The 27,389-nt window shown below is 40.9% G+C and overlaps 1 protein-coding gene across 1 annotated transcript in view; it reads left to right on the forward strand.

Moving 5' to 3' along the window:
- The window catches only part of igf2r (insulin-like growth factor 2 receptor), a 118,213-nt gene that overhangs the window by 33,714 nt on the left and 57,110 nt on the right, over positions 1 to 27,389 (forward strand). The window contains exons 7-19 of the mRNA XM_052012070.1: positions 938 to 1,052; positions 2,490 to 2,649; positions 4,103 to 4,292; positions 12,276 to 12,379; positions 14,020 to 14,181; positions 16,748 to 16,909; positions 18,187 to 18,330; positions 20,349 to 20,483; positions 22,108 to 22,255; positions 22,780 to 22,957; positions 23,338 to 23,453; positions 24,369 to 24,534; positions 25,570 to 25,746. Coding sequence (XP_051868030.1) covers positions 938 to 1,052; positions 2,490 to 2,649; positions 4,103 to 4,292; positions 12,276 to 12,379; positions 14,020 to 14,181; positions 16,748 to 16,909; positions 18,187 to 18,330; positions 20,349 to 20,483; positions 22,108 to 22,255; positions 22,780 to 22,957; positions 23,338 to 23,453; positions 24,369 to 24,534; positions 25,570 to 25,746 — 1,957 coding nt within the window. The remainder of the gene's footprint in view (positions 1 to 937; positions 1,053 to 2,489; positions 2,650 to 4,102; positions 4,293 to 12,275; positions 12,380 to 14,019; positions 14,182 to 16,747; positions 16,910 to 18,186; positions 18,331 to 20,348; positions 20,484 to 22,107; positions 22,256 to 22,779; positions 22,958 to 23,337; positions 23,454 to 24,368; positions 24,535 to 25,569; positions 25,747 to 27,389) is intronic.

The raw sequence follows: 27,389 nt of genomic DNA on the forward strand, positions 1-27,389 counted from the left end.
ATTTCAAGTTTCCTTGGCCTTTTAATCATACTGCAGATGATTACACATCCTTAAAGGAACTCTATCATTATGTATTACGCTGTCTGCAAGCCATTTGTCCAGGGACCTTTTACCTTTTGCTCAGTTTGTTGCTGCTTTTTGTTCTTTCTATTCATCCTGTTTTTATTTTTTTTGTGTCCAGGTTCTATTGTAATTCTGTACCCCTTGTATGTTCCTCACTTGCCCTCATGCCATTGATGCATCCAGTAGTTTGTTTGCAACATAGGTGCTTCTGCCACTCTCATTTTTCTCTGGAGTGTGCCCATGCCAACGCTGTGGGAAGAGCTATCATTTCCATTGAGGTTTGAGAAGCCAACTTTAAACCTAATCCTTTAAGTTTATCCAATGAATTACTGACCTATTCAAACAGGGAAGGAATGCACATTGAGTACTAAGACTACTGTTAATCTAAGGAAAGCAGAGGAATTTGGCTCTGCATGCAGGAGAAAATGGATTCAATTGCCCACCTCACCAGGCATCAAGCAACTCTGAACAACGTAAGGTGTGCCTGCCCATCTGTCACCAGCTGTCGCTCGTGTGCTGAGATGTGAGGACTAATGTGACATTACCTGTATGAAAAAGAAGCCTGACAATACGTGCTGATGACCCTCACTCTTTGAGCCTGATGTTGAAGAGATGGTGCCTATGGACCCGCACACAGAGTTGATACCCAAGGCACTGAGAATTAGTGAAATATAAGAATTGGGCTACCATTGCAAATCATAAAACAGCATTGTTTTTGGCAAGATTGGATTAGAATTATTGACTTGTTTTTTGTTTTGGTCATGAGCCCTGTTCCTAAATCATTTAACTCTCGAAGTTATGATTTCACCTTGTACAAGCAAAACTCAAAAGGTTTCAGTGAGATTTTAGTGACGCCTTTCAATTTATTTTTCAGACTAGTACTTCGTTATTCCAGAAGTTATTCTGGAGGTGAGAAGCCACCAGATTTTTGTGGAGAACATGAGCCTGCAGTAACCATTACTTTAATCTGTCCTCCTGGAAGAAGAGAGGTTTGTAAATGGGCTCATATCTCCATTAAAGTAGAAATGAGGACTTTTCCAGGGTGGTGTGATAAAGAAAAAAAAGCAACTGTTTTCCTCATAACCTCTGGGTTAAATGAAAGATCATGATCAGAGATTTATCATAGTGGTTGCTGCCAGGTTATTGGTTCTATTTGATTTTTGGGCCCATTTCTCACTAGAGATAGTTCTTTATTAGTAAGATTTTCTTAATATCAGATCAATTGAGAGTGGTGGATATTCCCAAAATAGTTGAATGATTGTATCTAGTTTTAAACTTTACTTCTAAATTTTAGACTTTATGCATGAATGTGTTTATTAAATCCCTGGTGTTGGAAATTCTGAATTTTGTACATTTGAAATGATAACATTGCATCACACTTCATGCTGGAAAGTCTAAAATCTATTTATGTTTCAATTTGTAAGTGTGACAAACTACCAGATTCATAACCTCTCAGCTAATTTTTGTTTTGATTTTTGTGGTCTAATGGCTGCTAAACATTGAGGATTGCAGTAGCATGGGTGCGGCAAAGCCATTCTGAGAGTAATGTGGTACTTCTGTTGTCATACTCCGAGTGAGTTTTCTCTCACTGGAAGGGCTAGAGCAAGGGGATTGGTCTCGGAACAAGTGGCCAACCATTTCTTTTCAGAGAGGGCTCCAAATCTTTGGAATTCTCTTCCCCACCAGGCTGTGGATGCTTAGTCATTGAGAATATTCAGGGCAGACATTGATTTTTGAAAGTGATGAGAGTTGAGGATTAAGCCATAGAATCAGCAATGATGCTGAATGATGGAGCTGGCTCAAGGGGCCATGTGGCCTAGTGTTGTAATAGTATGTCCATTAGACCATTCACAGGAGTTGTGGGCCAGCAAGTTGGCTTTAACCGTGATAAAACTCAAGGAGGATGGGTTTCCTTTTGTTATGGAAGAAGAATGTTGTATTTCAATTAATGACAAATTGAGGAAATTTATTAAAATTGTTAATGCCAATATAACACTATCAAGAGGTGAAACTGCAATTATAGACAAAGACCAAACACCACAACATGGTAGAACTTGAGTTATCTTGTGCTTTATAGTTTTCAGGAGATTACTGTCGGAGTGGGTAAGGAAAGGTCCACTGAATTTATTTGCCTTGGATATTTTTACAAAGAAAATCATACTTTTTTTCCATGTCTACACAGATTCAAATCTTTATAGCTAATCATTAATAATGTTAAGGCATCTTTTGTATTTAAGGTAAATATACAAAGTATTGAATGGGGTTAATGAACTATGTTTAAGTTTTTGTCAGGGTAGATTAAACTGTTGAATTTGGTGTATTTAAGTAATTTCATGTTGGCAGCAATCCATAGCATTGAGGATGTGCTGTAGAATTTATTTTCTTAAACTTGATATGCTAACACACATATGCTCTTGTTCTAACAGGGTACAAACCCCAAGATGATTGCCAGTGTTAACTGTCGCTATGAAATTGAATGGATGACTGAATATGCTTGCCCCACAGATTACCTAATGAGCAATAACTGCAAGCTTAACAGTGAACAGCACGACATCTCCATTGACCTGACTCCCCTTGCCCAGCCCGGTGAGAAGAGTTCTTTTAATAAATCTTTTGCATTTTCATTACCTCTGCAACAGAACTAGAAGCATATCCATGGATATCAAGAGCAGTTGAACAATACACATATACTCTCATTTATTGGTTGTTCTAAAAAGAATTTTAAGTGTTAAACACAAGTACCAAAGGTTTCAATTGTATAACTAGAATGCTGTATAAATCTTTGTGCTGCTGCTTAATCATACTTTCACCAGAATTTCCGAGGAACTACCTTACCTGAGATTAGGTCGTATTTAAGCACAAGGTAGGAGAAGATTTACACTTTTTGTTGGTATTTATACGTGGATACAGTAAGCTTTTGGTACTTATGGGAATTTAACTGCAAGAGCTCTGCTTGCCCAGGGAAGTTGTCAAGCCTGGTTCTGCTCTCAATGTCAATCAATTCAAGTTTTTTGTTGTGTGCATGAGTACGGTGAGGTACAGGTACAATGAAAAATTTGCAGCAGCATCACAGGCACATAGATTTGGACAATACCCAGAACGTAAATCATACACAAATTATACATATGTTACACAAGATGAAGAAAAAAGACTATACAAGGTGTTAGTGCAAACAAAAAACAAACTACTGAAAACAGCATGGCTTTCTTTTTGTATTGTCTTATTTTTAGTTGAAGCCATATGCATTTGATCAACTCCTATATGCTACGCTAATGTTGGATTGAATGAACGTTTGGATTCATAGCTTGAGAAAGGGGGGTATTCTTTTTGTAGTGGTGGCACTAGTACTGGGTCATGATAGAAAAGCAGGTGGTGGTGCTGCCTCACAGCTCCTGGGACCTGAGTAGGGATTGCCATGTTGGTTTCCCTCACCCTTGATGCTCAGACTTCTCAATCAAATATATTGATAGGTTTATTTGCTGCTGTAAATTGCTGCTTAGTGCAGGTGGCAAAAAGAATAAAGGAAGTCGAAGAGCATATTAAGAGAGAATAAGTTGCTTGCAGGGAGCTAAGGAGAGGGGGTAATGGGATTGCGCCACAAAGGGCTGAAAGGCAGCCTCCAATGTTGTAAGTATAAGATAGTATAGGGAGCTGTGCCAGTAGGGTGGGGGCTGCATCTGAACCAGAAGGAACATATCCCAGCAGAAAGGGTTTATACTGTTGAGGAGGGTCTTAAAATAACTGACGAATTGAATGTACAAAGAAAATGGGAAAGGAGAGCGTTACTTAGACTAAGTTAAGAATAGGGATAAATCACTTGGAAATAAATAGAACAAGAATGTAAACAGCTGGCTAAATAGTAGAGGAGAACCGCTATTAAAACTGGCTTGGGTGACACTTCCATTTTGCCTGCTCCCTACATTTCCACCTCCTCAGACTTTTCATGTTGAAAACAAAGACTTATTGACAACTAATTTGCTGCTTATTTTGGTGATTTAAAAGCTGTTTTAAATATTACTTTCCTGTGTTTGTGTTTTAGATTCTGGTTCATACCTCGTTGTCCCCAAGAGTGAGGGCACTATTGACGAATACTTCTATTACCTGAATGTGTGTGGAGAGACCAAGTCTGGAGGCTGCTCTGATGCAAAGGGTTATGTGGCATCATGTCAAGTTAAAAGAGGGGGCCATTTGCGCAAGGTTGCAGGGCGTTACAAAAATCAGACACTCAGGTGTGTATTCATACTGTTTTGTTAAATTGGTAGCTTATGCTCTAGATCAGGCTGTCACACTAATTTCAGGTGTCGTCTAGATCCTGACATTTGTCGTGGGCTACAAGGTAAGGTTAATAAAGGGAAGTTTCCATATTGATAACCCACACTGTACTAGATTTTATTTTCTCTACTGTAACTGACTTTTACCAGGAGTATTTTGCCTGTGGAGTGCTCTGAGATGTCCTGAAGTCATTAAAGGGGCCTTGTATATGTTCCATTTACTGGCACTGCTGACAGCTGTCACCTCCTGGGTTGAGCCATTATGTCAACAATTGGGGCAAATGCTGAGGCTCTGTTGGCTCAAAGCTGAGAACCAAGTTTAGATATGATGACTAATTATTAGAACCACGTGTGGGTGCACATGGAATAAAATCTTGTAAGCAATGCTTTGTGGGGATAATTTGGTGCCCATCTGCTCTTGATATGGCATTGCAGTTCAGTTACAGCAATTTACATCCAGTTCCCTTATTGCACCCTTAAGAGTGTAATCAGGTACAGTACCTGGTGAAGTGTTTGAATAGATAACCAAAGATTTGGAGAAGGTGAGGGACTTAATTAGCATTTACAAAAAGAGAGGCTGAGCAGTCCAGGGAGGGAATCCTAGACCTTGTGGCCCTAAAAGGTTAAAAGCATACCCCATTTCTACCACTAAATGTGTATCAGTTGTCAATTTGTGATGTTAGCTCAACCTGTTTTTTTTTCCCCTCCTGGACATGCCCAGCCTGACTGCATTTTGAAACTCCTGCATTCTTTTGTCTATGTTCTCACTGTGTGACTGCTCCCATTCACTCACTGACCAGATAACCTTGTTTACAGCTTATCCCCATGGTCACCCTGATTTTACCCTATCAGAAACATCACCATCCTCCATGCTCCCTGCACTTCACAAGCTTTCAGTCTCTTTTTCCCATTTCCAACCTGAAATATTAACCTTGCTTCTCTTCCCACAGATGTGGCCTGACCTGCTGAGTATTTCCAGCACTTTTTGGTTTAGATTTCCAGCACCTTTTTTATTTTTTTTTTCACTGGCTCATTTCCAAAGTCTTCCACGTGTAGCTGCTTGACACAAGACCATGTGAAACACTTAGCTACTAGTTAGGGTAAATGCCTTGCGGTTGCCATTCTGATCTTGTTGCAATTTATTCACACACCAATCTGGGCAATCCATCTGTGGGCACACTTCCAGCTCTTGTCCAGAGTGCAATTGCTTTTCGTAGGCTCGGCACCAATTTTGAGGTGATTGGCTGCTGTTGTGTTCCTCATAAAAGGCTCTTATGCATCTGTTCTCAGTCGCAAATTAATTTTTCCTTAGATCTGCAAAAAAAAAAGCAGCAAATGACTTGGTCTTGAAATTGACTGCTCAGTTTCTCTGAACCCCCTTTTCCCTCTCTCCATTTGTGATTCATGTGTAATTTGAATCTATTATGGTCACACCACTTTATCGGTCTTATTGAAGTCCTAATGCCATATGTTTGACTGATATTTTGGCTATCCTTGCCCTCAACTGTTAACTTTTGTACTGGTAAAGGTCCTTCTCTGTTGCTTCTCCCCTTGCAGGGGTCTGCCATTGTGCTTGATACACTAAGTGTGCCTCCAACCAAGGTTTCTAACATCTCTGCATTTTTTCTGAAGTCCCACCAAGCCACTACTCTTGATAGTTTCCTTTTGATGTGATCAGCCTTGGATAACTACTGATGGTGCCCTGCTTCCTCTGCTCTCTGTAAGATTAAGACCTGCTGCCAGCCTGATTGCCTAACTGATGTTATTGTGGACAATTTGCAAGGACATTGGCCCCTTTGTAAATTCCCATTTGCTTGCACAAAATCAATTTTTTTCCCAGCCACATGAGCTGAATTAGACCAAGAAGTCATGGTGTCCTGGTTACTGAATTTCTCATTTCTGTGGTGTTGAAATCTGTTTCTATTACCTCTACCTCATTATTCACTGCATAGTTCATTGCTGTCCAGGCACAGTTCCTGTACAGAGTTGTGTGGCTACTTGGACTTTTCTCAAGTACTGACGGATTGAGAGCCAGTGTATTATATTTCAACATCTTCAAAGCTTCATGTCTTCCCTCTTCCTACAACTTCCTCCATTCTCCCCCACCTGTCAACGCATGTTTTGCTTAAATATTTAACTCCATCAAGGGATGGTTAAGCTATTGAGCTCACCCTAGAGGTCTTTCCTAACACTATCCTTCCCTCCCTTTAAGTCCTCCCTCTGCTTTTGAACGTGTCTGATCAGTGCCTTTTGTTTGTTTCTGTCTTCTACTTTGGAGTGCCATGGAGGTGGGGGGGACTTTACACTGAGTTTTTTTAGTGGACATGTACAACTACTAGAATACTCAGCAGGCCAGGCAGCACCTGTAGAGAGAAGGTTAATGTTTCAGTTGGTAATCTGACACAGGTCGTTGACATGAAATTACAACTGTTACTTTCTTTATGGGTGTTACCTCGCTTGAGTACTTACAGCATTTTCTGAGTTTTACTTGTATTTGTTAATGTTGGTTTAAAGGGAAAATGGAATGAGAAAAATAGTTAAGAAAAATAACCTGCATCTAAAGTGAGTAGGATGTACTGTAAATTCAAGTGTGAAAGAGGACAAAATAAGGTGAGAATGAGGTGGAGAGATGAGTTATTTCAAACAAAATACATAATGGTATAAATAACTTGGGCGGTTAGATGCCTACACTTGGTGTTTTCAGACTAAAGTTATTGAGTTGCAGCCACCTGTGAAAACAGGGGAATGAAAAATAGGAAATAACACTAAAGCAATGAAAGAATTGTGGCGATTTGAATGATGTAGACTGGAAAGAAGGTACTGATGTACTTGAAACATATATTTACAGAGTAAAAAGGGTGCTGTTTTGATGGGACTTACAGTTTTCCTTGAGCCAGCAGAGCAGGAGAATATGCTGGCAAATGCTGGGAGTGTAGTTTGGGAAATTGTGCATCTCTCATGAAGTGACATTCTGCTGGCTGGAAAGCAGCCCACTGCATTTGTACTTCTGTGCATCTTTTTGCCAGGAATACTCAAGTAGAAACTTCTCATTTAGCGTCAATAATTTATTTAATTTCTGGTTTAAGCATGTTAACCTAAAATTGAGCATACTTCAAACTAGTGAATATCGTTACAAAAATATTATAGGCATATAAGTGTGAGGTGGTACACTTTGGAAGGACTAACTCCAAGGCGGAGTACAAGGTTAATGGCAGGATTCTGGGTAGTGTGGAGGAGCAGAGGGATCTGTGGGGTTCGTATCCACAGATCACTGAAAGTTGCCTCACAAGTGGGTAGGGTAGTTAAGAAAGCTTATGGGATGTTAGCTTTCATAAGTCGTGGGATCGTGTTTAAGAGCCGCGAGGTAATGATGCAGCTTTACAAAACTTTGGTTAGACCACACTTGGAGTACTGTGTCCAGTTCTGGTCACCTCATTATAAGAAGGATGTGGAAGTGTTGGAAAGGGTGCAGAGGAGATTTACCAGGATTCTGCCTGGTTTGGAGAGTATGGATTCTGAGGAGAGACTAAGGGAGCTAGGGCTTTACTCTTTGCAGAGAAGGAGACTAAGGGGAGACATAGAGGTATACAAAATATTAAGAGGAATAGATAGACTAGACAGCCAGCGCCTCTTTCCCAGGGCACCAATGCTCAATACAAGAGGGCATGGCTTTAAAGTAATGGGTGGGAAGTTCAAAGGAGATACCAGAGGGAGGTTTTTTACCCAGAGTGGTTGGGGCATAGAATGCGCTGCCTGGGGTGGTGGTGGAGGCAGATACGTTGGTCAAATTCAAGAGATTGCTAGATAAGCATATGGAGGAATTTAAAATGGAGGGATGTGTGGGAGGAAGGGGTTAGATAGTCTTAGGTGTGGTTTGAAGGTCAGCACAACATGGTGGGCCTAAGGGCCTGTATTGTGCTGTACTGTTCTATTAGTGAGATTTGACATTTCAATGTAGTTAAAACGTGACACATCCTACACCCACAAGCACATAAACCATTGTAAACAATAGGAGCTGTTGAGGAAATAAACTTGGGAGATTGTCCTGATCCTGTTCTGCTTTAAGAGCGACTTAAGATACCTTTATTAGTCACATGTACATCGAAACAAGTGAAATACATCTTCTGTGTCGAGTGCTCTGGGGGCAACCCACAAGTGTCGCCATGCTTCCAGCGCCAACATGGCATGCCCACAACTTCCTAACCATTCCTCCTTGGAATGTGGGAGGAAAGCGGAGCATCCGGAGGAAACCCACGCAGATGAGGGGAGAACGTACAGACAGTGGCCAGAATTGAACCTGGGTAACTGGTGCTGGAAAGCGTTATGCTAACCACTATGCTACCTATCTTAAATCCTGCTGTTATAAGACTATTGAACGATCTCCTGATCTCCTAGTATGATGAGGATGGACTCTTGACTTCACAATCTATCTTGTCATGGTTCTTGCACTTTGTCTGCCTGCACTGCACTCTCTGTGACTAACAGTGTATTTTGCATTCTGTTATTGCTTTTCATTTGTACTACCTCAAAGTACTTAAGTTTTGGAATGATCTGTATGAATGTCTTGTATTTTTTCCACTGTATTTTCAGTGTTTCTCAGTGTATCTCATGTATACATGTGACAATAATGAACAGATATGTAGGTGGCAGAAATTTTGAAGGATGGTCCATTGAATTCTGAGGCTGGTGGGGGACCAAGGGAAATGCTCTGTCCACTATGGCAGAAGGAAGCTACAGTTCAGGAAGAAGGAAGACATCTTTAGTGGCAACTGATTTTTTTTTTGTTGGAACAGTGAGGATCTGGAAGAATAGAATGAAGTCCTCGCAAGACTCTATATGGATCTGCATATTGCCATTTCTTGAACTTCCAGCTTCAGGAATGGGAATGTTTGTTGCCAAGAGTCTCTCTTTAACATTCACTGGCATGACCCTCAACCAAAGCCCAGCCCCCTCAAAGTCCAGCATTTGGGCTGGGGTGTCACCACTGACCAAAAGTCGAACTGGACCAGCCGCAGGATTTCATTGAGGCATCTGTAGTTCTGAGGATGCACAAGAACACCAGACAATAGGAATAGCAGCAGGTCACCAGGTCCCTCAGGCTTGCCCTACCATTCTGTATGATCATGGCTGATCCATGCTGGCCTCAACCCCACTTCCCTGTAACCCTGAGGGTTTGTAGGATGGATGCTGAGGGGGCTGTTGCTCCTAACTGGTGAGTCTAGATCTGAGAGTGGACTCTCAGGGTGAGGGTCTGCTTTTTAGGAGGTGTCTGAAGAATTTCTTTGGGTAGATATTATAAACTTTTGGATTCTGTAAATGTCCCTTGCATTTATGGATGGTTAACTGATAATTTTCAAAACTGACCAATAAAGTTTTGGATACAATGGGAAGAAGGCACACAAGTGGCTCTACTTTGGGAATTTGAGGAGATTTGGTAGGTCACCAAAGACACTTACAAATTTCTATAGACGTACAGTGGAGAGCATTCTGACTGGTTGCGACACAGTCTGGTATAGAGGCTCCAATGCACAGGATTGCAAGAGGCTGCAGAGGGTTGTAGACTCAGCCAGCTCCATCACGGGCACAACCCTCCCCGCCATCAAGGACATCAAGAGGTCGTGCCCCAAGAAGACAGCATCCATCATTAAGGACCCTCACCATCTGGGACATGCCCTCTTCTCATTACTACCATCGGGGAGGAGGTACAGGAGCCTGAAGACCCACACTCAATGATTCAGAATCAGCTTCTTCCCCTCCACCATCAGATTTCTGAATGGTCCATGAACACCACCTCATTAATTCCTTTTTTTAAAAGCATTTATTTTTGTAATTTATAATAACTTTTGCACAGTACTGCTGTCACAAAACAGCAGATTTCATGTAATCTTAGTGATAATCTGATTCTGAGTTTGCAGATATTAGGACTGGGTGGAAGAGGTTCAGGGTAAAGTCATGGTCTTATTGTATCAACCCACTGCCTAATGCTACTGTGCGATTACATTCACTGCAGGGATTCAGGATGGCTCATCTTCACCTTAATGGGGAAGTTTGGGGTGGGAACCAGTTGCTGGGCTTGCTAGTGTCTCCCTTGTAAATGAACAGAAAAGAATTCTTGGAGCATCTGTGTTCTTCTCCTGCAGTCGAGGGGGTTGGATGTGGGAGAGGACCTTGGGTGAAGAGTTGGCAAGCTGCGCTCTTTGCCTCAATCCTCCAAGATCACCTTCAGATCCAGAGTCCACTTTGTAGAGCAGGATGAGACGTGCTTGTGCTGCTGCTTCTAAAAGGTTCTCGGGAGCTCTGTGATCCACAGCCTTAAGGAAGAGGACGGCTCAGTAACATCCTCACAGACAGACATATTGAGGACCTGCAGATCCTTCTATGCTGGTCTGTGTGACAGTGAGGCCACAGGCAGCACAGCCTCGCAGAATTACCTGTCCTCTATCATGAAGGTGTTAGATGACATCAAGTGGGAGAGACTGGATCAGCCACTATCCTTGGAGGAGCTGATTGGCTCCATCTGTTCCCTTGGCTCAAATAAAACTCCCGGAAGCGATGGCTTACCAGCAGAATTGTACTCTGAGGGACTGGATGGGCCTGGACATGCTGGAAGTGTATAACACTGCTTCTGGCTGGTGGCATGTCAGACTCCATGAGGAAGGGCATCGTTACCCTCATCAATGAGCAGGAGAGGAAGGACATCAGAAATTGGGGACCTATTTCACTGTTTCTGAATAATTGAGTGTGGGTCTTCAGAAAGTAGATCCTGTCCAAGGCCTTCACCAACCCGATCAAGTCTACACTGGGACAGGTGATCCACCTGGACCAAATCTGTGCTGTACCAGGCAGGAAAAGCTTTGACAGTCTTGTGCTGCTCATGGATGCCATCACATATGTGCAGGATGGGTGGGCATCTGCCTAGTCAGCTTGGACCAGGAGAAGGCCTTTGACAGAATATTACACATGCGTGTGATGGACCTGCTCTCCAAAATGGATTTTGGGGAGGGAATCAGAAATTGGATCCAACTGCGCTAACCAAATCAATGGGTGGGAGACACATGGCTTTCTCATCAAGTCTGGAGTCAGGAAGGGTTGTCCACTCTCCTGTCTGTTGTGTGTTGCATAGAACCCTTTGCCAAATTTATCAGTAAGCATAAGAGGGTTGATGTTGCCAGGCGGTGGAGGCACCCAAGTCAAAACCTCTCTGTATATGGATGATGTCGCCGTCTTCTGCTCTGATCCACAGTCAGTTCGCAGATTGATCAGCATCTGCGACCAGTTTGAGTTGGCATTGGGGGCTAGAATCAACCATGGTAAGAAAGAGGCCATGCTCTTTGGTAATTAACCTGACCAATCCACCGTCAATTCTGACTACCTGAAGGTGCTGGGGATCTGGTTTGGAGGGGCCAAGCTGCAGGGGTATGTGCTGAGGCATGCACTCAGGTTGGGTGCAGTCAAGGCATAGGCTCTGTGGGGAAGGACCCCCAGTCTACGGTCCTTCTGCTACCGCACATGGAGGGGCTGAGTTGGGTTGGGGAAGCCCCTCAAACCTTCAAACTCTGAAATGGTGTATCACCCCGGTTGGGGGGCACTTAAATTTGGTGCTATGGTTTAAAAAAAAAGTTCACATTACTGAATGTAATGCTCATGAATGTAAATGTTTTGCACTGTTTCTTCCTTTGTATATTTTTTATTATGAATAGTTTATTTTTGAAATGTTCAAAAAAAATGTTAAGTAACCCCATAACATTTTAAAAGAAAAATCAGTATCTAATTCTGATGTGTAATAAAATTATACTTGTCCAGCTAAGCATTTCTAAACTGTGGGCCAAGCTATATTAACTAGTGCATTTTATCTTTGGAAAATGTTGATTATAATTTGAAACAGTTGATGTGGCTTTGTCCTTTAGCACTTGTTACAAGTGTATTTCTTTTATAAAACAGGTATTCAGATGGTGATCTGACATTGACATTACCCGATGGTAATTCTTGTAGTTCAGGATTTCGGCGAATGACGATAATAAACTTCCACTGTAATGAATCAGCTGGTAAGGTTAATAATTTGTGTGGTTTCAATAAACTTGAGAGAAAATGATATATAATTCTAATTTGTATTAAGAATTATTGGGACTTCAGTTGGGGCCTGTGTGCTTGTCTAACCCTGTCTTGTCCTAAAGCCGCATGGTCATAACTGAATTTCCATTTTCTCCTTGGTAACTGTTTTTCTGTGGTTACTGGGTACAGCAGTGATCTGAACTGCCGAAAGTACAGAAAGCTGATATTTCTTGGTACAAGAAAGCTGCTGCCTCTCAGTGCCAGAGACCCATGTTCAGTCCTGACCTCCAGTGCTGTCTTTGTGTGGAATTTGCACGTTGTCTTTATCATTGCTTGGGTTTCGTTTGGATGCTCTGGTTTCCTCCCACTTCCCAAAGGTGTGCAGTTTGGTAAGTTAATTAGCCACTGTAAATTGCGCCTAGTGTATAGGTGAGTGAGAGAACCTGGGGGGAGTTGATGAGAATGTGGAAGGAATATTAAAATAAGGAATTTAATATAGGCTTGGTATAGGTGGGTGGTTGATGGTCAGCACGGACTCGGGCCGAAGGGCCTGTTTCTGTGCTGAATCTCTGATTCATTGTCTTGTGAATTTGATAATCATCTTTGCCTCAGTTGCTGGTTTCGATGGTATCCAGTTTTACCAGCATTGTTCTGTCTAGGCTGATCTGTATGCCATTGCACTGACCAATTTTACAACCTATTTGTGGAATTGGAGTGAAGACAAATTGCAGAATTTACAGCATGAAATTGGGACATTTAGCAGCTGTTTGTTCTCCATTTAAGCTTTCTTGCACTAGCTCTTCTCTGCTTGCAGCCCCTTCCCTCCAAAACCCTCCAGTGCCTTCTCCCTCATGTGCATGAAATCTTTCCATATAATGTTGGTATTCTCTGCTTCAACCATTGTGTGGCAGCACCTTCCTTATTCTCATAACTAAAATGCCAGTATTACAAGTTTCAAAATATTTAGATGGCAGAGTAAAGTGGGCAAAAAAATTTACACTTGGCCTGGTGCAGTGGAATTTTGGATGAACTCAATTCACCATAATGTGTCACATGAAGTGGGGCAGCCTGCTTTGCCAGTTCTTTTGTGAAAGAGAGCAGAGAGCTGTCAATTTATTCCTCTCTTTTTGTCTTGGAACAATATTTCAGTATTTTTATTTTTGGAACGATGACAGGAAGTTTTATTCATTATGATACAACCAGAGGCAGCAATATCCAAATTTAGGACTTAAGGTATCATTTTGTTGTGCAATCTGACAATGAGTTTGTATATTTTTTAAGTTGTCAATTTGGATGAAGTTTTGTAAACATAATTGTTACCAAAAACTCTTGAGCACGGTTATCACTGCGACAAGCTTAACACCACTTGGCCTAACACTTCAATTTCATATCCTAAGCTCGACTCGGTCAATGGCCCTATTTATCAAAAGTAATTTTGTATATAAAAACAATTTTTGTCACTGCACTCAAGATTTGTTGTTGCAATGAGCTTCTGTAAACTGAACATCTACAGAGAACTGGAGTCAATATTAATTTGAATGTAGTTTGTGGAGATGTTCAGTTGAAAGTCTGTTATGCGGATGAATGTTTGCCTCATCAATTTAAAGCTGTTGATATTTATTCTCTTCTAAAGTCGAGGAAGGAAGGGGTAAACCAGAATTCAGTGCTGAAGTTGACTGCACATATATCTTTGACTGGGGTACAAAGTATGCTTGCGTAAAAGAAAAATACCTTCTCTGTCAGACCTCTGATGGAAAGAAGCGATATGATCTCTCACCATTGACTCGATATGCAGGTAAGGCTTCCTACTTCTAGACATTTTGAAGTTAATAACATCAGCAAAGATCCAATTGCCCATAATGCTTGTTTCTCATTTTTAATGCATGGACTTGATGGGCCAAATGGCATGCTCTTATGCTAGCGCTGAGTATTCCCATCAATCCCATTCCCCTACTCCCTCATCTGTAACCTTTGTCATGTCCATAAACTCTCCCTGATTCCCCTGCCACCTGCCTACACTTGGGGCAATATGCAGTATACATTTGGTTTCTTAAGTGTTTGAGTCATGACTTATTTAAAATATAACCTTGAACGATTACCTTTTTCAAAAAATGTTTCTACATTTTGATATTGCTGAGCAAAAAAGGGAAAATCATGTGTTTTGTCTTAAAAGAAATTGCAATAAATAATGAAAACTGCTTTTTAGATGTTCTAAGTTAATTAACATATACTGTAGTACAGATATTTGAAAGGCAGTGTCAGGTGATAACTTAAATTGATCCAGGTAAAATATTAGAAAAAGAATTAAATGAGGCCTGAAGTTTAATTGGGATCATCTGCCCAAAACAATTGCAGTCCTTTGGTTGAGGATGACTTGCTTCTGCTTGAGTTCTGAGGAGACTGAGGCCAGTGTGGGACTTGCAGTGGGTGTATTTGGAAGGTGGTGTACTCTTTTCTGTTGTTTGTGCAGGGCTTCTGTGTGCCATCTGATGCATTGGACTTGAGGTTCTCAAGCACTGACATGAATGCTAATTCTCCACCTTGAGCATTCACGGAGCAAAGATTTCCATGAATTAGTGAGAATGTTGCACTTCTGAGAACATCCTTGATTTCTCCACCCCCCCACCCCCCCTTTTCTGCCTGGTTATTAGGAGCTCGGAATAATTTCTTTCAAAATGGTGTTGGCCATGCAAACAATGTGATCTACCCAATGAAACTGACAGGGCCTCACTGCTAGAGATGTTGGTCTGAGAGAGATGTTGATCTGGAACTGGTTCATTTTTCCTTGATGGATTTTGTGGCCACAGCAGTGGTGGCACCCCTCTGGTGCTTTGAGGTGCCTGCTGTAACTAGAAGCACCTAGTCAGGCAGGGATCACTGCTGCCCAGTTACCTACTGGGTTTGAGGTCTCAATCTTCAAGCCCCCAATCCTTTCTCCTTTCTCTGCTGGGGCACTCAAGGCTGTCTGCTTTTGCTGTTAGCTGGCTCCTGGGACTTAAAGTTCTCGCAGTGCTCAACTGGCTGGATGCAGGGAGGGTGTTTGGCTGAGGAGCCTAGAACCAGGGGTCACAGTCACAGAATAAGGGGTAGGCTGTTTTGGACTGAGATGAGAATTTTCTTCACTCAAAGGGTGGAGATTCTTTGAAATTTTCTATAAGATAGATATCTTAGATATCTTAATTAGTCACATGTACATCAAAACACACAGTGAAATACATCTTTTCGCGTAGTGTTCTGGGGGCAGCCAGCAAGTGTCGCCACGCTTCCGGCGCCAACATAGCATGCCCAGGAAGCTTGGTCTTTGAATTCATTCCAAATTGAGATGGATAATTTCTGGAATCGGAGGTGTGGGATTAGTGCAGGAAAATAGTGCTGATGTAGATCAGACTTGATCTTGAATGGGAGAGCAGGCCACGTGGCTGACCCCTGCTATTTCCAGTATGTTTATTCTCGTATGGGAAGTGGTCTGTGTTTTCCAGACTTCATCATTGGAGTGCAACAGAGGCAAGTTGATAGAGCACCTTTGTGTGGATATTGAGTGTAATACCCATCCTCTAGTATACTTCAGTAAGGGAGTCGATGACTTGGAGCTTTGCCTCTGTATGTGCACCACAGCTCAATGGGTAATTGGTCTGGAGAATAGGTGATGGAGGTGCCCATTTGCCCTATAAATTAGTTCCACTTCAGCAGGAAGCTTGATGAGGTGCACCATTGTGGTGAGAGAAAATGTTCTTGTGCTCAACACTTCTCTCCAGTTGGAGGGGGTTCAGAGAAGATTTACAGAGATGATTCCTGGAATGAAAGGACTTGCATACGAGAAGTGTTTATCAGCTCGTGGACTGTATTCGTTGGAGTACAGAAGAATGAGAGGGGACCTCATAGAAACATTTCGAATGTTGAAAGGACTGGACAGAGTAGATGTGGCTAAATTGTTCCCCTTGGTGGGTGAGTCCAGGACAAGAGGGCACAGTCTTAGAATTCGAGGGTACCCATTTAGAACAGATGCGGAGAAATTTCTTTAGCCAGAGGGTCGTGGATTTATGGAATTTGTTGCCACGTACAGCTGTGGAGGCCTGATCATTGGGGGTGTTTTAAGGAGGAGATTGATAGGTATCTAATTAGTCAGGGTATCAAAAGATATGGGGAAAAGGCCGGGAATTGGGGCTAGATGGGAGATTAGATTAGCTCGTGGTGGAGCAGACTCAATGGGCCGAATGGCCTACTTCTGCTCCTTTTGTCTTGTGATCTTGCTTGAAAATAAGGCCAAGCTCCAGCTACCACACTGCAGGCTGATTTACATTGGTACAAGTTGCAACAAGTAATGCTCTTTAAACAAAAACTTGTTGGAAATTAATGTACAGCAAAGGATGTTCCTGAATCGGACAACACGCGCAACTGGGAGGTGCTGGGCAGTGACCTGGTGAAGTCTGATCGTGAACAGATCTATATTAACGTGTGCCACAAAGTACTCAAGGATAGTCGAACAGCAGGATGTCCTGACGATGCAGCGATCTGTTCTGTGGGTGAGTAAAGGTTCTGTGGTTTGTGAATTTCTTGATGACAGTAGTCATTGTGCAGATACAAAGTGACTAGCACGACTGCATTCACTAAATTGTAGCATTGTACCCTTGAGGAAGGACTCTGTGAAATGACTACAAAGATGCAAATAAGATAAGGAATAGTCCATAAAGCCCTCAAGCCTGGTCTGTCAGAGACACGAGACTGCAGATGCTGGAATCTGAAGCAACAAACAATCTGGTGGAGGAACTCAGTGGGTTGAGCAGCAAATGTAGAGTGAAAGAAATGGTCGACATGTAATGTTGACAATTCCTTTCTCTCCCTAGACTGGTTTTTAATCTCTAATCCATTTCACCATGTGATCCTTGCATCCCTGTAGTGTACAAAGAACTGTTAAAATCTCAGTCTTGAAAATGCTCACCTGCTGAGCATTAGAATTTTCTCCCAGACATCTGTCAAGGATTTGCTGTTCTAAGTGGTCAAGCGCTACCCAGGTCAAAATCTATCCTATCACTCTATTCTGGAATTCTATCTCGATTGGATCGCCTCTATGCCTGTGCCTGTTGGCTAACCTTACAAGTGTTTTCTTAAAACAGTTCCATCATCCCACTAATTAGTCCTCAGTCCCTAACTGCACAAAACTGAGGTCTCTCGCCAACTCCGTGCAATTGAACTACAACCCAGTTAGAAAAGGGTGTATGTACCTGTGTGAGCCCCATTACAATACCGAAGCACAAAGAAATGCTGGAAACAAACAGCCTGTCCGTCTTTAACAACGGCAAGAAGAATTTTCATTTTGGTGGCGCACTTTTTAAGAAAATGGTGCATTAAAATGTCATGGTATAAAAAGATGTTTTAAGTGTGGGTAAACTGGGCAAACAAAGTTGGCTAGATCAGAAATGAAAATGGCAAATAGAAAGTGGGCTGTAAAGGCAAGATGTTTCATCAATTCTGTTAATAATGGATATTGCACATTCCTTATCAATTAGTCACTTATGGATTTGATAATCTGTGCATTTCCAAAATGTTTTAAATTTATATGGGATTTCTTTTCATGGAATTAAGGAAGAGTATCCTCCTGTACTACAAGGGAGGAGATCTGACTGAGGGTCCAGTATCTTGAGATGTTGTGCACTGTGGGGGGGCGGGGGAGGGTGGGAGAGGGAAGTGTTTCTTTTAAAGGATTGTGTAGTCTAAAGGTGCAATAATTTTGTAGAAAAAACCCTGTAGAAATTGTGTTTGACCACAGCTAAGTTCCTTTTCTAATTTTGTCCTCTTCAAGGTCAAGGTAGAGTAAAGAGCCTTGGGAAATTCGTTTCGGCTCCGAAAAAAGAAGGCAACAACATTCAGCTTGTATATTCAGATGGTGACTTGTGTAGGGGAAACGATCGAAGCAAAACTATCATTACTTTTGTTTGTAATCCCGGTAAGTTCATGTGTATATCACTTCCAACTTCAGAAAATGTTTGCCCATTTCATTGGCTCTGGGTTTAATGTTGGAGGCCAGTATAGGTGTCCCTTTGGCAGTGTGTAGATGGCTGACAAAGCTGACTTTCATCACTGGTCTGTGGTTGCCTCAGGTTTACTGGTTTGCCAGGTTATTTGGAGTGTCATTAAAAGTTAGTAACATTGAGTCTCAAACTACATGTTTGCCAAACTGGACAAAGTTTTCTCCTTCCCTTTCCAAAGAATGTAGACCATTGTGAAACCAGATGAGCTTTTATGGGGGAGTCTGGAATCTGCAAGAATTAAGACAGCTTTAAGGTTATAAAGGATCTACTTGGATAAGGGGAGGATTTGTGGAGCAGAGATCAGAACCTGGAAATTAGGCTTTGCAAGGATGTGTGTGGAAGAAAATTTAAAGCATTATTAAAAGGGTCAAGCCATTGCTGCAGATAGCTGTCTGTCCTTGGTTAACTGCCAACCAACTAATCCTATCTTGCTTGCTTGCTTGTTCTCAAAGAGGGACGTGGGAGCTTGTTTTTCTTTGCAATCATTGTTTCATAATCTACCCTAACGCTGCAGGCAGAGTAACTTTTAAGCTGATAGGTGCTTCAGTTATCGCCTAGAACGTGCTGTGAAACTTTTGTATTTGGGTGAATCAATGCTTTTGTCACATTTTAACTATAAAAATGAGTGTAATCCTTTCTTGAGCAGAGTCTCGGAACTCTGCTTTTAGGAGTTTGAGCTCTGCATGATATCGTGCTACAATAAAGGCTTTCTGAAGCAGATGCCCTCCAGGTCCGAGTAATCCTTTTCCGCGACAATGTGGTGCTATTGGAGAGCGTACAATGCTTGATAATCTTGTTGGGTGGAGACAAGATCAAGGCACCCATTCTACCAATAACTCCAATCCTAAACCGTCATCTCAATGGTTAACTCCCTCCCAGTTCACCTGCAGCTCATTTTATTTTGCATTTTTAGTTTTCCTCAAAGCCACTTTACCTCTTGTAATTTGTTCTCTATTTCAGCCTTGAAGCAATTATGTAAATTTGTGGATTAAAGTGAATTAATGGGGATTTGCAAACTAGAAGAGCAATAGTTATTGATCATGCAAAAGTATAGTGAACCATAGTAAATTTTAATTTCCACAAACAAAAACTATTTCAGCAGTGCATGGTTTACCCAATTTCCAACTCCAATGCATCTACCACTGGCCTGAAAGAAGAAGAATGAAGCATTTAACATCGACAGGTTTTCCTTCCTTTATCCACTAAAATATATTGGAACTACTCAAGACCTCACACAGTGGATTGGGTACATGGGGGAGGGAGGAGAAGAATTGTACTTTGAACTCCAGGTTTATAGGCTATGTTTGGATATTTCCATATGTTCAGTACACCAGCTGTTGGCACTCATTACATATACTCCTGTGTAACTGGAAAACTTTGTGTGGTTGGATAGAAGCCCAAATTTGAGGCTTTTCTAGTTGGCTGCTTTCTTAAACTTTTTCATTTTTATCTGTCTGAAGGTAATATTTTTATGGATGTTCTCAATTCAGCCCAAGTATCGTTTAGAACAGTACAGTGCGGAATCAGGCCCTTCAGGCCACGCTGTTGTACTGAACTAATTTAACTAGTAATTAAACGCCTAACTAAACTAATCCTTTCTGCCTGTACATGATCCATATCCCTCCATTCATGTGCCTAAGAGCCTCTTAAATGCCTCTATCATATTTGCCTCAACTGCCACCTTCCATGCAGCAAATTCCAGGCACCCACCACTTTGTCTAAAACAAAGAAACCTGCTCCGCACATCCCCTTTGAACTTGCCCCCTTCTCACTTTTGTGTTACCGATACAAATCCTAATTGCCTGTGACAGTATGAATGCAAGGTTCATGGTAAATTGCTACTATGTTTATTTTCTATTTTATATGGAACTCGGCATTAAAATGCAGTATTCTAGTCAGCCTGCTGTTTTTATGATGTTCTGCTCCCTCACAGGGGATCTGGAGAGTCCTCCTATCCTGAAGTCTGGGCTGGATGGGTGCTTGCATGAAATTGAATGGCACACGGCAGCTGCTTGCACCTTATCTAAAACTCAGGGAGATCACTGCAGGGTTTCTGATCCAGATGCTGGTAAGCACCTGAACCTTGGCTCCATTCTGTGTGAAACTATTATGCAACTTAAGCTTACATCAATACTTCTAATGATGAATTTGACTTCAAACAGTTGGAACTGCTGTGGTAGCTTCTGCTATTAAATGTCTGGAATTTATGTCACAAGTTGTGGATTGTACAACACTTCTTAGAAGGATGTGTAATGGAATATGCAAATTTTGAGGCAAGTTCCATTGTCCAGAACATCAGACCAACAAACTTACCACAAAGTTGTAAAATGTTCGAGTGATGTACTGCATTTCATGGCTACTGATGCTAGACTGGATTCTTGGACATAATTCTGCAGTTTTTCTGCTGTAACAGTTTCTGGCTTAACCTGCAGTTTAGCCCAGGGGCTACGACTGTTGCTCTGTTAATGTGCCTGAAAGGGCAAGCTGTCATGTATTGCGAAAGGAATGAAAGGCACTGAACCAAAAGTGCTCTACAAACCTACCAATTACACTCCATTCTTCATTCTTTAATTCTGTACTTTTTCATTAGTATCCAGTTGGAAGGTTGCTATTAAATCTGCTTCTGCCATTTAAAACAGTGGGTACATTCTATATGATGGAAACACATTTGCCTGTACTATTGCCTGTCTCAGTCCTATGAGCATTGTTTCTCCTCATGCACGTCAGTCAAAACCCCTCTGTTTCCTCTTTCTCGTCTGGCTTGTTTCTTTCCACACATTTTTATTGATTTTTTTTATTCCAAGGTCTTGAGTATAATTTAAAGTGTGAATATTTAAATTAGTTCTTTGTGATGCACAAAGTTCTGGTTGGAAAACATTTCTTGAAACTACTAGCCAGCAAGGTGTGAGGAATAATCTTTGTGGTAAGAAACAATTAGTCAGATGAGCAAAATATTCCATTGAAATGAAGAAGCTGAGAGGCGCAGAGCTCTTGCATGCCCTCTAACTTGATCTATTGAGTGCTTTAACATGAATTAACAATCCCAGACCAATAGCAAAAATCATCAATGCACACTGTTCCCAATTTCAAGTGGGGGGAAAAGCTGATGAATCTGAATGCAAATTTCATCTGGGCTGTAGTTCTGTTAGCTAATACTTCTGTGGAATGAAAAGAGACCAAATGCTTAATACGTGACAGGTTTTCTGTATGTTTTCTAGAATCTTTTTGTTGATCAAGTGCATTGATTTTTGCAAGTCACAGAGTAAAGCATACTATTTCTTTTGCCATTCAGAGCCTTGTCCTGTGAACCCCTTATCAGGGAGGCGGTGGATTGAAGCGTGGGCTGACCATGTGCATTCACCTGTCGCTCTGTTGTAGGATGAGCTATTCATGCACACACCTGGAGATGAAAATTTTTTTTTATTTTAATTCTGGAGCATGCCTGATTTTTGTATTTGACCTGATTTTTATTTTGTGCACTTCAGGGCCAGTGAGGCATAATTTCACCTTGTTTGCATTCAAACAGAAATAAACCCTTGAATGTTCTCACCCTGTTAGGTGTGATTCTGTTTACTGATTATTCAGTTACCCATTTCTTTTGGAGAGAAGGAATCCTTCGGACTTGAGGGAGGGAGTGTGATTTCCTTGTATTTAAGAACTGTTGGAGCTAGCTGCTTTTGTTTAATTCTTAGGCTTCTTCTTTGACCTTTCGTCCCTGACCAAGCAGAATGGCAGATATGAAGTTAAATCTAAGAAGTATAACTTTTACATCAACGTCTGTGGCAATGTATCTCATGAGCACTGTGAAGCAAATTCAGGTGCCTGTCAGGTTGCTCTAGAGTAAGTATCATTGTAACTTGGTATAAGTAGTGTGGTTGTACAGCAATAATATTTTAGCTTGGTGGCTAGGTATGTTAAATGCATATGTCTTCCATTGCTCTTTTTAGGTAGTGTTATTGGAACCTAAGGCAGATTTCTTTTGCATCAGCTGGCACTTAATGCTATTCTGGAGTTATTGCCACTTTTATTTCTCCTGTTACTTAATTTAAAAAAAAGTATTATTTTTTTAAATCCACCTGTCATTTTTCTAATAAGATTATAAAGGTCCAAAACAAAATTTGGAATCTGTCATTTGTAGATGCCATGCACATTTTCAGGAGATCACTCTATGCAGTTAATGGCAGTGCATATTTTTAACAAAATGAGATGTTTGTCAATCTTAATTTTTTATTGCAATGTGTTAATTTGTGACTCTTCTACCTAATGAGACTATGCTCTAGTTTAGAAGGGAAAAGAGTTTTGAACTTGCCTACATGAAGTTGAATTTGATTCTGACTCCTGTTCTAATGGTGCCTGATCCCTAGTGATGATAAGACTTGGAGCCTGGGAGTATCCAACTCCAGACTGTGGTATTATGATGGGATCATTCATCTGACCTATACAAATGGGACACCATACAACAATCAGCACCACACGCAGCGATCGGCGCTCCTCATGTTCCTGTGTGACTGGGATGCAGGAGTAGGACATCCAGAATTTGAGGTCAGTTATTAGACTTAACTCAAATTTCATGGTGTTGTAAAAACATGGTATCCTTTTGCTTGTTTTAAGTGTCGCTGATAATTCTTCATCTTAGGATCTTGGGCAAGTAAATCTAGATATGATTCTGCATTGCTTTAAAGCATCCTAAACTTACTGCCAGAACCTATCAATGACTTAATTTAGAGCTGAAAAGGCAAGGTTGATTTCAACATACAAGGAACACCCAAGTTGTAAGCCAGAGGTGTCGGTACAGGGGGCTAAGGAACAATTCTGCGTTCATGGATGGGGAAGCTATATGTGCATTTGCCTGGAATTGGATCAAGTGACAAAGAATGAGAATATGAAGTTAACAATTATTTGTATTTGTACAATCGCTTTAGGAGGAAGATGAACACACTTATAATTTCAAGTGGTACACTGAATATGCTTGTCCTGAAGTGCCATTGGAGTGCATAGTGACTGATCCGCATACAAAGCAGCAGTATGACTTGTCAAGGTAAGAATCATCATTCACTTTTTGTATTGTATATTTAAATTCAAGGATCAGATTTCAAATGTACCTTCAAAAGTTTTCTCTTGCTGGGTGGTAGATGTGAGAATGGAGTCTGCCTAACTGTTAATTGGTTTGTACAAGTCATTCATTCCTAATAAATGCAGGAGCAATCTCTACCTTTTGGAGCTTGGTTGTAATCATTGGTGTTCAGTTTAATAGCTCCCATTTTTCAGATTTATGATTTTGGTTAATAGCATTGTAATGAGTTGTAGAGTAATGGCTGCCAAGTAGGTCAACCCACTGTCCATCGTCGGGATCTGTCCTAACTCTGCTGTCTGCAAGGTTTAACTGATTTTTAAAGGCTCCTAGTGGAATTGTGTGCACTAGCAGACTGTTTTGACACTTGTGGTGTCATCAAGATGGTCAAGGTCATTTTGCCACTCAAAGCTTTTTCTATAATTCAGTTTAGCATTATTTGCAAGAGCAACTTTATTTCTAATCCATAATTGCCTTTGGGGAAAGTGAGGGTGAGGCACCTCATTGAACATCAACCAGCTTTTTTGCCACCTTCATAGTCTAAGATAAAATGAAGTGAATTTAAATCACAGTTGCAGTTTCAATTCTAAACTCCATAAGAGATTACTTGTCTGGGTACACAAGCATTGAGTCACTGCACTCTGGTTTAAGGTTTGATTTTGCTTGGAAGCAAATGTTTATTTTAGAACTAATTTTTTATCCATTAATCATCATCAAATGAGATGGGCAAGATCTGAAGTTAAACTATTTCTGAAAACAAAAATACCAGCCTCTAGATATGGAACACTTTTGTGATTGTAGCTGTGAAATACCTTGCAATTTTAAACATTAAAGATAATGCAAGCTGTAATTTATTATTTTTTGTCTCAATCCTCTGGTCAGCTTATCAAAGTTCGAAGAGAGTGATGAAAGTAACTGGTTCGCCATGGACACGTCAACAAGTGACCGTAAGAAGTATTACATCAATGTTTGCCGGCCACTGAATCCAGTCCAAGGATGTGATCGCCATGCAGCAGTATGCCAGATGAAGTATGAAAGAGACGCAACGGTACATGTAATGAGAACTATGACCGCAAAGCTGTTTGTAAAATAGTGGACACGATTGAAATAGTGCCAGACAAATGGACATAATTGAAAATTTTATCAAATAAACTTAACATCCGTATTCAAATTAAGCAAGATCAATTTTCTTTCCACAGTAGGGCAATACCCATGGATGTGAATACTCAGTTATTTAGAGTCACTTCAGTGGATGGATCCAACAGAGTAACCTACATGGGTTGTAACAGAATTAGAGCTTAATACATTCAATGGATTCATATTAGATATTTGTATCAAATATGTAATCAAAAGGAAATAACAACATTTGGCATTAAAATTGTGATCAGAGTGAAAAGAAACATTAGGATTAAGTTGGTATAACTTTATGCCAGCTGTCAGTGTAAAGATTAGCTGATGAGAAGTCAAACTTGCCTGTTCAGTTTTCATTTGACTTGAATCCATTCTGTAAGCCAGTGTAATTTTACATAAGGCCCATTCAGGTGCGCAAAACCACTACTAGTCCCTGGTCTCTCATTCTTGTAGCATCATGTCACTGTAGTGTAATTGCATCTGAGGTAAAATAAGTTTTTAAACTGTGGTACTTGTTGCAACAGCTAATCTGAAAATGCTGCAGCTTTTATATAAATTTTGAATGATAAGCCAATAGAGAGCATCTGGGGGCTCTACCAGTTGCTCAACATAACACTGGGTGACTCAATCTCCTGTATTGGTCTTGAATTTAATGTCTTGACGCACCCCACCACCACCACCACAAAACTCCAGATGTTGGAACATGGCTAACCTGTATATCTGGAAAGCCAGCCCATTTTAAATGCAAACACAGGAAGAAACCAGGACAGTAATAAGTATTGTTGTATTAAAAGCCTGTTGAAACAGAGACTTGATCCAGGTGTGTCTCCTGTTATGAAGTTAAAACTGGTTGAACAATAGGTTCTCCTGCGTTTATAGTTTAGCAAAAAGTAGTTTAAGCACACAGTGGAAAATTAGTGTTTTTAATGTGTACTTTTGATTTTATATTCAGGGTGCACTTTATGAAAAAGTATCCATTAGTAATCTGGGGAAGGCCAAAAATGGCCCCAAGCTAGAAAAAGGTGGACAGATTATCCTGGAATATATAAATGGCTCTGTGTGTACCAATTCCGAAGGTGCTCAGACCTCTTACACTACACGTATTCACCTGAGTTGTTCAACTGAATCGGTAAGGAAGTTTCCCTTTTACCGCCTCTTCCCTGCATTCCCAGTGTTAACAATAACTGGTTTCTTTAACAAGGTAGCTCTTTCTGTAATATAATAGATTTGACCTTCTTTATTCTGAAAATGTTGATTTGATGCTTCCTCATCTAACTATGCAGACTTTTCAATCTTCTGAAGAGAATTTTCATAAACTTCCATGTAGGTGACTTCAGTCTTTGTTTTATTCAACCTAAATAAAAATCTTCAGAGATTTATCAGCAACTTGTTAGTTGGGATGAGCTATTATGTAGCCTTAGCTGTTACTTGAAGTAATGGAAATGCAATAAAGTCTCTGTAATGGACTGACAGTAAAGGTCAACTATCATGATTTGTTTTGTTGCATGTTTAAGCACAGTGTGAGTACCCAATGTGTACCTTCCATACTCATTTTATTAAAACAATTTTGTTATGCTATAGCAAGCTTGCATTTATCAAGTTTCCTAACTCATTCTCAGTGTGTCCCATCACAGCTATTGTTGTTTCTGAAGGCCAGTCATATGATGTAAAAGATATGAGCAGAATTAGGCCATTCAGCCCATCGAGTCTGCTCCATACTTGTTACCAGCAGCTGGATCTGAGGTTCTGCAAACAACAAGATGACCAGAGGTGTGGATAGTCTAGGACAGCAGGTTAAGACAGTCTTTGGATACTTACTACACACAGCGGGAGGCCATTTGGCTTGTGCTTTTGTTGAGCAGAGCAATCCCTTCAGTCCCACTCCCCTTATTTCCCTGTATCCCTGCAACATTCTCTCTTGTGCCTTCAGCTCCCTTTTGAATGTATTGCCACTTCACTGCACTAAGTGTATTTACAGTAGTCAGATAACCTACCAGCATGTATTTGGATGTGGGGGGAGAAAAACTGGAGCATATAGCAGAAACTTGTGCGATTATTGGGAGAGCATGACAACTTCACACAGTACTGGAGGTCATGATTGAATCCAGGCTTCTGGAGCTGAGAGGTAGTACTAACTGGTGCATTATTGTGTGACAACAATGCTCTGGTATTTCTTCACTGAATCGTGGGTGAGATTTTGTTTTTACTATCTGAAGGTGCTATTTCTGACATTCCTGTATCACTGCACTGATGTACTAATGTGTAAACTAAGATTGTGCTTTGTTCTGAAGTGTAATTTTAACTCTCAGATTTGATTTGAGATTAGAGAGCCAGCAGGTTGTTCACTGAATCTGATGAGGCGATTAAATTATTGTAGAAATCTGTCACAAGTTGCACAATCAAGGTGATCTTGGACTGTGGTCCCGTGCCTTTCGTTAATCACAGAACACAGCACTCATTGTTTTGGCCTAACCTCGTTTTCTCAGCAAAGTTCTAAATGTGGTTTTTAAGATGTACCATTCATTTAAATTGAATTGTAATTTTTCCCTTTTTACTGAATATCTTATTTCCTGCAAGTTGTTTCCAATATTCACCTGAGTGAATTCATAGTTACTGAAGACCTGGAACACTTAATCTAATTCAAGCCCAGTTCATGAATTTTTACATTCAGATCCCCATTTGCACAAAATTTGCCTGGGGTATTTCTCTTAAGTATTGTGGCTTCAGTGTACATAATTTCAATCAGTAAGTAGGAGTTCACTGCATTTTTAA

Source organism: Pristis pectinata, chromosome 3 (assembly GCF_009764475.1).
Source record: "Pristis pectinata isolate sPriPec2 chromosome 3, sPriPec2.1.pri, whole genome shotgun sequence".
In the NCBI taxonomy this organism is placed as follows: domain Eukaryota; kingdom Metazoa; phylum Chordata; class Chondrichthyes; order Rhinopristiformes; family Pristidae; genus Pristis; species Pristis pectinata.